This window comes from Lissotriton helveticus, chromosome 4_1, assembly GCF_964261635.1.
Source record: "Lissotriton helveticus chromosome 4_1, aLisHel1.1, whole genome shotgun sequence".
Taxonomy (NCBI): Eukaryota; Metazoa; Chordata; class Amphibia; order Caudata; family Salamandridae; genus Lissotriton; species Lissotriton helveticus.
Genome location: NC_136063.1, coordinates 29195391 through 29210479, shown reverse-complemented (window position 1 = coordinate 29210479; position 15089 = coordinate 29195391). Strand labels below are relative to the sequence as shown.

At 43.4% G+C, this 15089-nt stretch overlaps 1 protein-coding gene across 1 annotated transcript in view; it reads left to right on the top strand.

Moving 5' to 3' along the window:
* The window catches only part of LOC144828297 (glutathione synthetase-like), a 560445-nt gene that overhangs the window by 299751 nt on the left and 245605 nt on the right, over positions 1-15089 (top strand). The window contains exon 9 of the mRNA XM_078686380.1: positions 8172-8238. Within this exon, the coding sequence (XP_078542506.1) occupies positions 8172-8238 (67 nt within the window). The remainder of the gene's footprint in view (positions 1-8171; positions 8239-15089) is intronic.

The window sequence follows — 15089 nt, the reverse complement described above, 5'->3', positions numbered from 1 at the left end:
CACTCGGCTTAACATTGAGAGAGCTACCGAAGCTTACTTAGCAGATCTTGAGACTATCACTATTTCTCCTGAGCCTCTGGCCTTCCCCATTCAATGGGAGGAGGTAGAGACTGCAGTAAAATCGTTGGCTAATGGTAAAGCCTGTGGACCAGATGCAGTGCCACTGGAGTTTTATAAGGTGTTTCTACCTAAAATTGGTCAGTTCTTCTTGGAGGTATTAAGAGCAGTCCAGAGGGGTACGGTACTAGAATCATGGCAAAATACAACCATAGTTTTGTTTAAAAAAAAAAGGCAAACCTGAGTTATTACCATCATCATTTCGGCCTATCTCTCTAATCAATAGCGATTCCAAAATATACTCAAAAATAATGGCCGGACGACAAGTACAGGTGATTACCCCCCTGGTTTCAGTATTTCAGCATGGATTTATACCTGGCCGAGATACTGCCGACCATGTTAGATGCTCCATAGCATTACTAGATTGGGCTCAAGTTCACCTCTCGCGTTGATCCTGTTGGACGCTGAGAAGGCGTTCGACAGGGTCTCCTGGGGGTTCATGTGGGCTGTCTTGAAGTGGAAGAGATTTCCAAAAGAATTTATACAGGCAATTTGTGCCATGTATATTTCTCCCAGGGCCCAACTCCGTATTTCTGGCCAGCAGACCCGTTCTTTTCCTATTAATAGGGGCACGCGACAGTGGTGTCCTTGTTCTCCCCTGTTGTTTGCTCTGTATATAGACCCCTTCCTTTCTAAGATTATGGCTAGTCAGTTTATAAAACCTACAAGAGTTAGAAATATGTCTTACAGCTTATTAGCATACACTGATGATATAGTGGTTATAACTTCCGAAGTTTCGTCTGCTTTTAGCGAACTTAAGCAATTGGCAGGACATTTTGGGGCAGTGTCGGGCTACAAGCTCAATGTCTCAAAGACGCAGGTCGTTCAGACACCTGGTATGGCTATCTCAGATGCCCCAGTGGTCCCTGATGCCATGTATTTAGGGGTGCGTATAACCTCTGTAGTGGATAGTATACTTGATTTAAACATCTTACCGGTAATAGATGAAGCCAATAAAAAACTGGAAAGACTAGATAACCTACATCTTTCCTTATATGGACGATGTAGTGTCATTAAAATGCTAATACTACCTAAGTTTCTATATCTATTTAGGACTATTCCCCTTTTGTTTACTCAAATAAGCTTGGCAAAGGTAGATAGAGTTTGTTATAGATTTTTGTGGGGGTATAGACGCTCACGCAGAGCAGCTAAATGGATGTGTCTTCCCAGAGATCGAGGGGGTTGGACGGTTCCAAATCTTGTTATCTATTATTGGGCAGCAATGCTGCAGGGAATGGGTGTACTGTTATGCGGGGATAAAGCGAGCACACCAATATGTAACTCTCCCACTATATATGAGATTGGGCTCGGTTCAGCTGCAAAAGGTATTCTACTTGAAGTCCTTGAACCTAGCTACTACAAGAGAACCCGTTTCAAGGTCTTGTCAGCAGCATATACTATCTGGCAAAAAATTAGGAGGAAATGAATTACCCCAAATATGAATTTATATACACCTTTTAGAGCTTCCCGAATATTTCCCAGTATCTTTCAGGATTACGTTATGTACAGATGGCAAAATAATGGTATTTATGGGCTTGGTGATATTGTCGAGGATGGTGTTATTCTATCATACAGGGAAATAAGGGATAAATTTCAGTTATCTCCACGTGATTTCTTTAAGTATCTACAGATTCAAAGTTTTATTCAAAAATATCTGAAGATAAATTCTTGTATTTTGGAGAAAGTATCTGTTATTGAGCTGATAAAAAAGAGAAGTAGAATAGGCATTCTGTATCATTATGTTTTATCAACATTTCCGGATGACTTGACTGCTCAAAATGCCAAGTGGGAAGCGAAATTGGGTATAGTAGGTATTGATTTAAGTTCAGTGATAGAACTTGCTAATCAGGCTATAGTATCTGGCTCTCTAAAAACTCAAAGCTATATGGCTATGCTGGACCTATATTATACGCCTGCTAAGATTGCAAAATGGGGGGCTACAAAAGGTAATACATGTCCACAATGCGGGCTGATAGCAGCAGATGCAATACATATGTTCTATTCCTGCTTATCGCTCCGTGCCTTTTTAGACGATATCGAGCACTTTATTAATGTTACACTTAAGACCCGATGCACAATAACACCGGCACTTGTGATACTTGGGGTCGATGCAGGTAATTCATTAGTTGGTGATAACACCTTTAACAAATCAGCCCTTATATTTATTGCTATGTCACAGGTGCGTTTATGCATTACTTCTCAGTGGCTTTCGCCGGAAGCACCCACATTTGTACAGTGGCGGGCAAGATTGTTAGCTATACACTGTTTAGAATTTTCTGCATTTTCTTGTAAAGGGGGAGACGGCGGCAATTTGCGACCCGAGTCTGGGCGCCCGTGGCCGAATAGATTGGATAAGCAAATAGCGTTGTTCGGACTGTATTTTAGTACTAATATCCTTTTCATATGTTACCGATGTGTTTCTCTCAGCCTTAATTGATTTGAATTCTTTTGTATTACTTGACTGTTATTATCTGTTTAATTTGATGAATCAATGTTTGTTTCTTTTGTTTTGTTTTTGTTCATGTGTCGACCTACAGCATTACCTGATGACAAGGCCAAGGTGGCATTTGTAATTTTGTGCCTAGTGGTACCGCAGCCAATTGGTCCATTCCGCTCGTTGAGACAAATGACTCACTTTTATACAACTTCTCTGCCTTTAAGGAGCAAATGAGATGCCTTTTTGATAAAAACACATTTATGCAAGCTAGTGACACCTAACTGCTGAGCCTCCGACAGAGAAAAAGTCCCTTCATAACGTATGTCACAGAGTTCAACCGGAAAGTGGCAGAAACCAGGTGGCCTCTGGATAAGAGGACCTCCTTGTTCTAGCAAGGTCTGAATGATTAATTGAAGGATGTCTTATTCAAGATTGTTGACCCCCCTGATGATTGTGCAGACTTCATTGATCTGGTGATGAAAATGGGGGGAAAGGAAAAAGTGAGCCTCCTTGTGTGTATGTGTATAGAGGTGATAAGAAAGAAGAACACCAGACACCCCTGTCTGAACCAATAGACATAGGTGGTGTTAGGGGGCCCATGACTAGAGAAGAGAAAGAGAAGCGGCAGGACTTGAATCTCTGTCTGTATTGTGGTAAAGCAGGTAATTTTGCCCAGGTCTGCCCGGTAAGACCCCGGTCTTCCCAGCCTCGTAAGATAATCTCTGTCACAAACCACTGTTATACTCTGAGTGTTATACTCTGTAGTGGTTCATGGGGAGCTGATACTCACGGAGAGAGATGCTACCTAACCAACAACACTGTGACCCAAGTCCCTAGACATCATTATGGTTCTATCCAGTACATACCGGGTAAATCTTTCGGTTTTACTGGATTCTGGGGCTATGGGCAATTTTTTAGAAATCACTTAGGCTAAATCAATGGGGATTGTCTGCATACCAAAGAAAGAACCAGAACCCGTCAGGGCACAAGATGGTTCAGAATAGTCTTCAGGGTCCATCACAAAGTACACAGCTCCCTTGACACAGGTGTGCGACAATAGTCATTCAGAGGACATATCCTTTGATCTCATCGACACACCTGCCTTTGGGGTGATCTTTGGGGTGCCCTGGCTACAGCTATACAACTCCAAGATTGACTGGGTGCGGTGCACAGTAACACAGGATTCCAGTCACTGTTTACATCATTGCTGCAAAGAAGCCATAGAAAGGGTATCCCCTCCCACGTGTGCCTTCTGCACTATGACCGAACAGGCCATATTACTGTCGGTCTATCTGCCATATGCGGATTTCTTTGCAAGAGAAAGGCAACTGAACTCCCTCTGCACAGGAGTTTTGATTGCCGCATCGATTTGGAACCAGGGGGACTACTTCCCTTTAGTAGAATCTATGCCTTGTTGGAACCAGAGACAGCCCATTTGAAGGAGTACTTGGATGAAATGCTCTCTTATGGGTTCATTAGGCTCCCCACCTCTCCAGTCTCCTCTCCTCTATTCTTCATACCAAAGAAGGAGGGGGATCTGCGGGCCTGTATTGACTATAGATCCTTGAATTAGGTAACTATTAAAAACAAATACCCTTTACCTCTCATTTCTGTATTGTTAGATCAGGTAAAGGATGCCACTGGGTTCTCCAAATTGGATCTGAGGACAGCTTACCACCTCATTCGGGTCCACGAGGGGGATGAGTGGAAGACTGCCTTCTGGACTAAGTTCGATTTATTTGAGTACTGTATTATGCCGTTCGGTCTCTGCAACGCCCCTGTGGCATTTCAGATTTGTTATCATATACCTTGATGACATCCTGGTGTTCTCCAAGACACCTGGAGAACAAGAAGGGAACATAAAACAGGTCCTGCAGAAGACACGTGACCACATATTGTTTGTCAAACTTGGAAAAATGCATGTTTCGAGCCTCCCAAGTCAACTTCCTGGGGTCTGTTATTTCTGCTTTGGGGATAAAGATTGATGGAATGAAGGTTGGGGCCATTTTGGCTTGGCCAATCCCTACATGTACGAAGGACGTGCAGGCCCTGTTGGGGTTTGCCAACTTCTATCGACGTTTTATCTCGAAATTCTCTGATTTGGTCACTCCCATCACTAGACTCCTCAAGAAGGGCGCTCAGTTTGTTTGGTCACATGACGCACAGCAGGCTATTGTTCGGTTAAAATACAAGTTTACAAATGCTCCAGTGCTTATACATTCTGATCCCTCTGTACCGTTTTATGTAGAAGACGATGCATCTGAATATGCAGTGGGGGGTGTTTTGTCCCAAAGAGACTTGACAGGACAGATGCATTCCATTGCCTATTTCACTAAGAAACTCCTCCCAGTGGACCACAATTACACTATTGCAGAGAGAGAGGTATTGGCAATTAAAAAGGCATTCCAGGAGTGGAGACATTATCTGTGGGGGGCTAGACATATGGTAACCTTTTACTCTGATCATAAAAATCTGGAGGTTTTTCATTCTGCACGAGCCCTTACACCCAGACAGATGCGATGGGTATCATTTTTCAATGAATTTGACTTTGTGCTTACGTATCGTCCTGCTGCCCAACAGGTCAAAGCAGATGCTCTATCGAGGTTATGTGTCCCGTTCCCTCATCAGAGACGGAAACAAGACCCGGTGTCTACGATACCCACCGCTCGTATCCTTGGTTATGTTTCTTCTGATCAATTCGTCATAGACCTTAAGAAAACTCTGTTAAAAATAGACTTAAACCCCTGGATAATTGATCAAGCATGTCAAATGAAAAAAAAGGTTGCTTTATAAAGAGGAAAAGCTGGTTATTCCCCCGGAACACAGAGACAACGTGTTGCAGTGGGTGCCCTCTTCTTCATTAGCTGGCCATCCCACTGTCCAAAAGACAAAGGACATCTGTGTCCGATGGATCTGGTGGGAAACAATGGCCACAGATGTCAACAACTATGTCTCCTCTTCTCCAACATGTACTGAACAGAAGGTTCTGTACACTATGCCATCAGGGCTCTTGCAATCCCTCCCAGTGCCTCCATCACCTTGGCACACCGTTAGCATGGAGCTAATACTCTAACGCCACCACCTTTACTCAGTAGGTTGGATTGGCGTATGTACCTTAGGCTCACAGCCTGGGACAGATGCGGTATAATATCTGACTGTTGTAGGTGACTTTCGCTGAACTAATTAGTAACTGAGTGCACAGTCACACTTGTTCTGTTGCATCATCATGTAACCACATGTTCGATTGTCTCTTCTGCTCTGGTCCAACCATGCTGCACCTTACCATGTTTTAATTGCGCTGGGTGTTGTCATTTGTTTCACCACAGACTTTACTGTTGAATCTGCTGAACTGCCGGATCACAGGTTCAGTACTACACACCAACGTTTCTTTTCATTTTTCATCACTCACTATTGTGTTCACTCACGACTAGGCTTGTGACGCAAGGAGGTATCCCTATGATGAAGCATGACACCTGTGGTGTGTGAGGGAAACCGTCCTTAAAAGGGATTCCCCCACCCCTTCAAGCATAATTTAAAACCAGCCTGCAAGGCAGGACTGGCTTTAAAAGGACTCCAGACACCACAGCAGTGCCCACATAAGTGATGATCAGACCCATAGCTGTCCAACAAAAGACAGCAGCCTGTGCCAAGATAAAATATCCTGAAAGGGCGGCAGTTGGAGCATCATTCCAACATGGTCGTGGTGCCAATGTAGGCACCGCCTTCAGGATTACAATATCCCTTTCTGACAGCCTTTTCATGGTGGGAACACCACCATTATAAGACTGTCAGAAAGGGATATTGAGGGCCCCAAACAGGGCCTAGTCTATTGTGGGCCACTGAAAAGTGTCCCTGGGGGAACATTTAGTGCCCCCACGCACCCCCGTGCACCGAGTGCCGTGTATGGCATGGTGTATGGCACACGGTGCATGGACATGCAGTATATGCAAACATATATAATAGACAAACGCCAATGCTGCCATTAACTCTTCACCACAAATTTCTACAACTCACAATTGACTGAAACATAAAGTGAGGGGGTCTGATTCTCTTGAATGAATCTATAGCTTTATTCACTTTTTACTTTTGTTTGATTATTTGATCATTTTTTAGCAAAACATTTTTTTTAAATTCAAAAACAACATATACCATACATATTTAGAAAACATTCTGTACATTAAAACACTCCACTTTCAACACTCTCACAACCACTCATTTGTGGGTCACTCTCAAACACTCTCATACACACTCAACAGTATCACATAAATATTTACAATTGTTCAAAATCCACTATTTCTTCAATGATGCCATAGATTTATTTTTTATTTAATGTACAGAATGTTTTCTAAATATGTATGGTATATGTTGTTTTTGAATTTAAAAAAAATGTTTTGCTAAAAAATGATCAAATAATCAAACAAAAGTAAAAAGTGAATAAAACTATAGATTCATTCAAGAGAATCAGACCCCCTCACTTTATGTGTCAGTCAATTGTGAGTTGTAGAAATTTGTGGTGAAGAGTTAATGGCAGCATTGGCGTTTGTCTATTATATATTACATGAGGCTGTGGCTTGGCCTTGCTGCTTGGGAGCCCGTACCCAGTGGTGTTTTCTTGTATATGCAAACATGGCATCGACATGTGCTGTGGCACTTTCTCATTGGGTCAGCATGCCCTCGCTATGTTCCCAACTGCCAGAACGGTGGTCAAATCCATAGGGCGGTCGGACCACACACATGCTTTTGGCCATCTCATGACCGCCACACCAGCGGACAGTGATTCTAAATACTGGCATCAAGATGGTGCCCCAAGTTAGGGTCATTCTGCAGACTTGCAATTATGACCCAAATTAGCAGTTTAGGAAAGATGCATCTCAAAAGGCTTGGAGTATCTCTCCAGCTCCTGCAAAAACAATTTGTAAGAGTAAAATGTGCAGTACGCAAGTCAATTACAAGGTGGTAGAAATGTATGGCAGCTTCATCAGAAGGGAGGGCAGGAAATCATGTCCTACACTAAAGCAGGGTAAAGAGGGGTTTAACACTAAAAGAGGATTTCAAACTTGGAGTTAGGCCTAGTATAGGAGCAATTTGAAGCTCCACCTAGTCACCCCAACAGCATGCCCCACCCTTATAAGTAATATTATCTCAGGTTTCCTTTTTTTTTATTGAATGTGTTTATTAGCATTGGAGATGTGCCTGCATTTGTTTGTGTTTCTGATTTTAGAATGAATGACACATAATGGCTTCTTCTGGATATGTGATGGTTGGACCCCTGACACATGAACGGTGATGGGAGGGTATTTACAACAAGTTTAACGATTGGCCATCACTCAGGGTAGCAGTCCAACAAGAAGTCCTTCCTCCTGATGAAGGCATGGATAAGCTTACTTAGTAGTACCTGAAGTCTTGTTTGGGAATTCTACAGACACTGATGTCTTGGAATAATGGGAGGGCTGAGTTAGATATCTTCTTGATTGTTGAAAACGTGCATGCCTTTGTTGTTAGTGAAAACCCTGTCTGATATGTATATGTACTCAGTTCACCATTTTCTTTATAAATGCCTTCTGGTGACCATAGATTTTCTAATAATGTGTAATAATGTCTTAAACTCTGTTTGTAGAGATGGCCATGAAGTTGCTGTGATATATTTCAGAACTGGTTACTTACCGATGAACTACCATGAGCAGGTCTGTAGAGTTCACCTCTTCATGTTTGTTGAGATTTGTGGGTTGGACCAGTAACATTTCTTACTGAACTGACCTCAGCATCAAATTTATACTACAGATCAAGCTCTACACTTTCTGTTCTTCTGGCTACCCATTGCCCTTACATTTGGAACTATTTCACTTACTGTATTGTGCTATTTATTGCCAACTATCTTTCTTTATGCAAATCTCTTCTGTACATGTTTTGGTTTTCGACACACCACTACCAGTGTTAATTTTTCCCTGATAACGATGAGCAAAGCAGATCCCCTCCACACCATTCAACTATTATACTAATTCCATTGTATTCTGTTTATCTACATTACAGAAACAGATTGGTCACCATTGAATATCTTTTTTTCTACTCATTGCTTTCTTGCTATAATTGGGCTTCCATACAGAATATACCGCTGACAATACAGTCTGTAACCTTAATGAACCTTGGCATCTATTTTATTTTGTACTATTTTTTTACCTATCCCCTACTTTTAGTGCTGTTATGTGGAACTCATTTCATTGCTGTTCATAACAGTAAAGATTTTACAATGTTTCATCAATGTTTAAACCTATATACATACATGTAGGACCTACATAACTCTACATAACACAATAACAAAGAGACAGGCTCAAAAATAAGATCAACATATTTTGGCAATCTAGAATAAAACCTTACACTTCGATTGAAAGATAACAAATAAAAAATGCATACATATCATATTAAACCAACATTTAGAGTAGACAAGTGTAATCCATCAAGAGTGTGATCAAACATATACCTGAGCCTCAACTAAGATTTGTAATACAACTCCGCAAATATGGGTTGCAGCTCTTGATAGTAGAGGACTGTAAGGGAATGCCTCTTTTTGTATGGTAACTCCCAAAGTTTGGATTGATGCTGCTGGTTTATAGGCACTGAGAGTGTTAACCAGACCTCAGTGCCAGTGCCTTGACCTTAAGATGTGTATTTTTGATTGGATTATACTAAATTGGCATTATTAAATGTACTTGTAAGGGCCTAATATATGGTACCAGGGCTATTCAGGGCCTCTAAGTTAGAGGCTCATCCCAGAACTGGCTGTGGCAAAGGTAAAACCTGGCTCCCAGCCTGCCAAAGGGCAGTTTTAAACTGCTAACTCAAATTTACAATGCAAAACAGTGGCAAAGCCATGTCCTCCTTTTTTAATATCTAAAGGTCACCCCTAAGGTAGGCATATTAAGTCCAAAGGCCGAGTGCTGTAAATTTGAAAGTGGAACATGTACTTTCTGTGGAACAGGCTAGTAGCCCCATTGGCGAGTGCAGAGTTACAAACTGACACCGCAGAATTGTTAACGTCTGACTGGGACTACTAAAGTTGCTTTTTTAAGGTTTCAAACAACTCGTTTCATTTACTAGAACTTGTTGTTTAAGTTGAAATTAATGTACTTGTTGCAATTTGCAACTTTTACAAAGTGGCCACTTTATTGCCGCTTAATTCTTCTGTTTCCATTCACGGTTGCACACAGGGTCTGTCCCAAGACAGATTTCTACCCCCTTAGGGAGACATTTTATTTATTTATTTCATTTCTAAAGCGCACTATCACTTAACAGGCATCCTGCCGCTGGCAGGCTCGTAACAGAGGGGGGGCAAGACTGGTGACAATCTAGGACTTCGGGAATAGCCAAGTTTTTAAACTCCTCCTGAATGGTAGGAGGTCATAGGTTTGTCTGAGCTGAACCGGAAGAGCATTCCACAGTTTTGCTGCCACCACACCAAATGATCTGCCTCCTGCTTTGGCTCTCTTAAACCTTGGTATCCTCACCAGTCTAGCCGAGGAGGATCAAAGGTTACGTGTAAATAGCTCATGGGAAAGGACACAAAAAAAGCCTGCGTGGAGGAGAGTTGTTACCTCTCCCTGTCAGGAAGACACACATGTGTTGGCCCAAAAGCTGAGCTTCAATGGTGAAGCCACCTTTGAAGGGCAACTGTCGGACATTTGGGAGAGGGGTGGTCTATTGTTTAGGTAGACAGGCTGGCACTGAGGACAAAGAGGGGAACCCAGCTGTTAAACTGATTTTGTAGGGGTGTGAAGCCCCTGTGGTACACACACTTCTAGGTTGGGCTTGGAGGGGCTTTCTGAGATAGCTAGATGCCACACTTCACCCGAAATAGTCATAAGGAGGGAGGAAATCTGGTAGTCCATTAGCTAGTGACAGCAACCTCCCTTGAGAGCATTTTCGGGATACAAAAAGGGATGTCTGGCACTCAGATCTTGTTGGACCGGAGAAGAGGACCTTAGTAGCAGTCCAGGAGGTGATGAAACAATAGCATGAGCTGATGGCCTCTCTGGTCCAGTTTCAGCCTGGCCAGAAAGTATGGGTGATGGAGCCAGTTGATCCCAGGGCCCTCCAAGACCATGGACAGGTCCCTATGAGGTGATTGAGAGGAAGGGTAGGCCAGCCTTCAGGCTGCCTCGGTGTCCATAGCTCTGTGACCTCCCTATCCTCGTGAGAAGAGGTCGCTCCCCCACGCTCCCTGACCGCATTTCACAGCGCTCTCCCTGGCTGCCTGGTATCTTAGTGTAACTGCCTCACATTTGTCTGATCACAGAATCATTAATTGCGCGCTCGCATGTGCCTAATTTGAATTGCTGAGGTGTTTTACCATCAATTGTGCGCTCGCATTTGCCTAAATTGAATTGCTGAATATTTCACTATTGATTGTGCACTCGCATTTGCTCTAGTGTTTTGCTGTACTGCTGACTGCATTGTAGATCGGACTGCCCGACTGGTTAGTTATTTGTTTATCCTACCCGGCCATTTTGTTTGTTTTGCCTCGTAGCGAGGCTCCCCAGCACGCACCCGCCTCCCAGCTGCCCCTCCCTCGCCCCTCCCCCTACTATCCTTTTATGACAGATGCATTCGCGCGCAGCGTCCACGCGCTGCGGCCGCGCCGAAGGTGCGCCAAAGGTAAGCCCGTCTACGCCCGTCCGCGCCTGGACCGCGCCCAGCGCCAGACCCCCTGGTCCCCGGCGCTCCCAACCCACTAGACTCACTTATGATGCCGCAACTCTCCTCGCCCTCTACCCCGGACGCACACCACATTGCTGCGAAGCCACCCCAGGACGTACCCACGGCCCATTCGCCTGCCTCTCCTGCAAGTTCAACTGCTTCAGAACCCTCACCAAATCCACTTCCTCCATACACAGCTCTGACTCTAACCGCCTGAAGTGCATCCTGCTTAACACCTGCTCGGTCCACAAACACGCTATCGAACTCTGGGACCTACTCGACACTGCGTCACCGGACATCGCCTTCCTTACAGAAACATGGATGAACACATCATCAGCACCCGACATCGCCATAGCCATACCGGACGACTACAAGATTATCCGCAAAGACCGCTCCAACAACCAAACGGGAGGAGGCATCGCCATCATCCATAGGAACACCATCAAAATCACGACCAGCTCCGACGACAATCTTGCAACCGCCGAACATCTCCACTTTCAAATCCACACCGACCCTAGGACCACACTCAGAGGCACCCTCATCTACAGGCCTCCAGGAACCCGCACTCAATTCAGCGATGACATCACCGACTTCGTCAGCCCACATGCCCTCACCTCCGAGAACTACATTCTGCTGGGAGACCTCAACTTCCACCTTGAAAACAAACACGACAGCAACACCTCCACCCTCCTGGATAACCTGGCCAATCTCGGACTCAAACAACTTGTTGACACCCACACTCGTGTAGCCGGACACACGCTCGACCCTATCTTCACCTCCAGCAAGCACATTTCCTTTGATCGCACCACAGCTCTCCATTGGACGGACCACAGCTGTGTTCACTTCAGCTACAAAACCACCCTGAACCACAACCGCCCACAACCCATTCCTCGGAGAAACTGGAACAAAATCACCTCCGACCAACTCCTCTCATCACTCAACCAAAATCCTCCCACCCTCTCATTGGACCCAAACCAAGCGGCCACCGATCTCAAGCAATGGATCACCCACAGTGCTGACGAATTAGCACCCCTGAAAAAGCACCAAATCAAACCAGCCAGCAAAAAAACTTCCTGGTTCAATGATGATCTTAAAAAATCCAAGAAGCTATGCCGCACCCTGGAGAAAACATGGAGAAAAAACCCAACCACCGACAACATGGCCACCCTCAAGGCAGCACCCGCAACCACCACCAACTGATTCGATCCGCCAAGAAATCAGCATTCAAGGATCGTCTCGACAACAACACCCACAACAGCAAGGAACTTTTCAACATCGTCAAAGAATTCACCAACCCCACCGCAGCATCTAACGACATCACCCCCTCCCAAGACCTCTGCGACGCGTTATCCTCCTTCTTCTACAACAAAATCGTCGACATCCACAACAGCTTCGAGAACACTCCCAACGATCTACCCTCCCCACCCCCCTCAGATCCCACTCCGCCAACTAACTACCTTAGCGCCTGGAACACAATCACCACTGAAGACACCATCCGCCTAATGAACTCAATCCATTCTGGCTCGCCAACCGATCCCTGCCCCCACCACATCTTCAACAAAGCTGACTCCATCATCGCACCCCATCTTCGTGATGTCATCAACTGCTCGTTCAACTCTGCCACCTTTCCAGAAAGCTGGAAACACGCCGAACTCAGCGCCCTCTTGAAGAAACCCACAGCAGACCCCTCTGAACTTAAAAACTACCGACCCATATCCCTCCTCCCTTTCCCCGCCAAAGTCATAGAGAAAGCCGTCAACAGCCAGCTCGCCGTCTTCCTTGAATCCAACAACTCCCTCGATCCATCTCAATCCGGATTTCGAGCCAAACACAGCACTGAAACCGCCCTCATTGCAGCGACAGACGACATCTGAACACTACTGGACAACGGAGAAACTGCGGCCCTCATTCTACTCGACCTCTCCGCCGCTTTCGACACGGTCTGCCACAGCACCCTTATACAACGCCTCAGCAACATCGGCATACAAGGAAAAGCCTTGGACTGGATCATCTCGTTCCTCGCCGGGAGAACTCAAAGAGTCCGACTTCCCCCATTCAACTCAGAAGCCACAGAAGTCATCTGTGGAGTACCACAAGGGTCATCACTCAGTCCCACCCTCTTCAACGTTTACATGAGCCCACTCGCATCCATCGCGCGCCAACACAACCTCAACATCATCTCTTACGCCGACGACACCCAATTAATACTTTCCCTCACCGAAGACCCGAACACCGCCAAAACCAATCTTCACGAAGGCATGAAAGAAGTAGCCGACTGGATGAAACAGAGCCGCCTAAAACTCAATTCAGACAAAACTGAAGTGCTCATCCTAGGATCCTCACCCTCTGCCTGGGATGACTCTTGGTGGCCTTCCGCTCTGGGCTCAGCACCCACACCCACAGACCACGCACGTAACCTTGGCTTCATCCTAGACTCCTCTCTCTCGATGTCCAGGGTGTACAGTCATAATATCGAGTCAATTATTTCGACTGGACAGAATATCGAGTAAAAAATATAGAATGGACATAATATCGACTAGACATAATATAGACAACAAAAATATCGACTAGAGAAAATTAATATCGAATAGAATGGACATAATATCGAATCAAAAATATAGAATGGACATAATATCGACTAGACATAATATAGACAACAAAAATATCGAATTTAAGGTAAGTTAATAATAATTTTTATTTTTTGTGTAATATAAGTCTGTAGCGGGTTGTGGGTTTATAGGGGAATAGGGTGGGAAGTAATTTAATTCTAATTAATTAAATATGTTAATTTATTTATTGATATATATTTAGAATTAATTGTTAATTAATTATTAATTGGTAATTAATTAAAATATAATTGGTAATTAATTATAATTGATTAATTGATAAATATTTTAATTTTAGTAATTTATTTTCTGTAGCGGGTTGTGGGTTTATAGGGGAATAGGGTGGGAAGTAATTTAATTATAATTAATTAAATATGTTAATTTATTTATTGATAATAATTTAGAATTAATTGTTAATTAATTATTAATTGGTAATTAATTAAAATATAATTGGTAATTAATTATAATTGATTAATTGATAAATATTTTAATTTTAGTAATTTATTTTCTGTAGCGGGTTGTGGGTTTATAGGGGAATAGGGTGGGAAGTAATTTAATTATAATTAATTAAATATGTTAATTTATTTATTGATATTTTTAAAAAATTAATTGGTAATTAATTATTAATTGGTAATTAATTAAAATATTATTGGTAATTAATTATAATTGATTAATTGATAAATATTTTAATTTTAGGGTTCAGGGTCAGTTGTCAGTTTTTGGGTAAAGGGGTATTTTTAGGGTTCAGGGTCAGTTTTCAGTTTTTGGGTAAAGGGGTATTTTTAGGGTTCAGGGTCAGTTTTCAGTTTTTGGGGTAAAGGGGTATTTTTAGGGTTCAGGGTCAGTTTTCAGTTTGTAGGTAAAGGGGTATTTTTAGGGTTCAGGGTCAGTTTTCAGTTTTTGGGTAAAGGGGTATTTTTAGGGTTCAGGGTCAGTTTTCAGTTTTTGGGTAAAGGGGTATTTTTAGGGTTCAGGGTCAGTTTTCAGTTTTTGGGTAAAGGGGTATTTTTAGGGTTCAGGGTCAGTTTTCAGTTTTTGGGGTAAAGGGGTATTTTTAGGGTTCAGGGTCAGTTTTCAGTTTGTAGGTAAAGGGGTATTTTTAGGGTTCAGGGTCAGTTTTCAGTTTTTGGGTAAAGGGGTATTTTTAGGGTTCAGGGTCAGTTTTCAGTTTTTGGGGTAAAGGGGTATTTTTAGGGTTCAGGGTCAGTTTTCAGTTTGTAGGTAAAGGGGTATTTTTA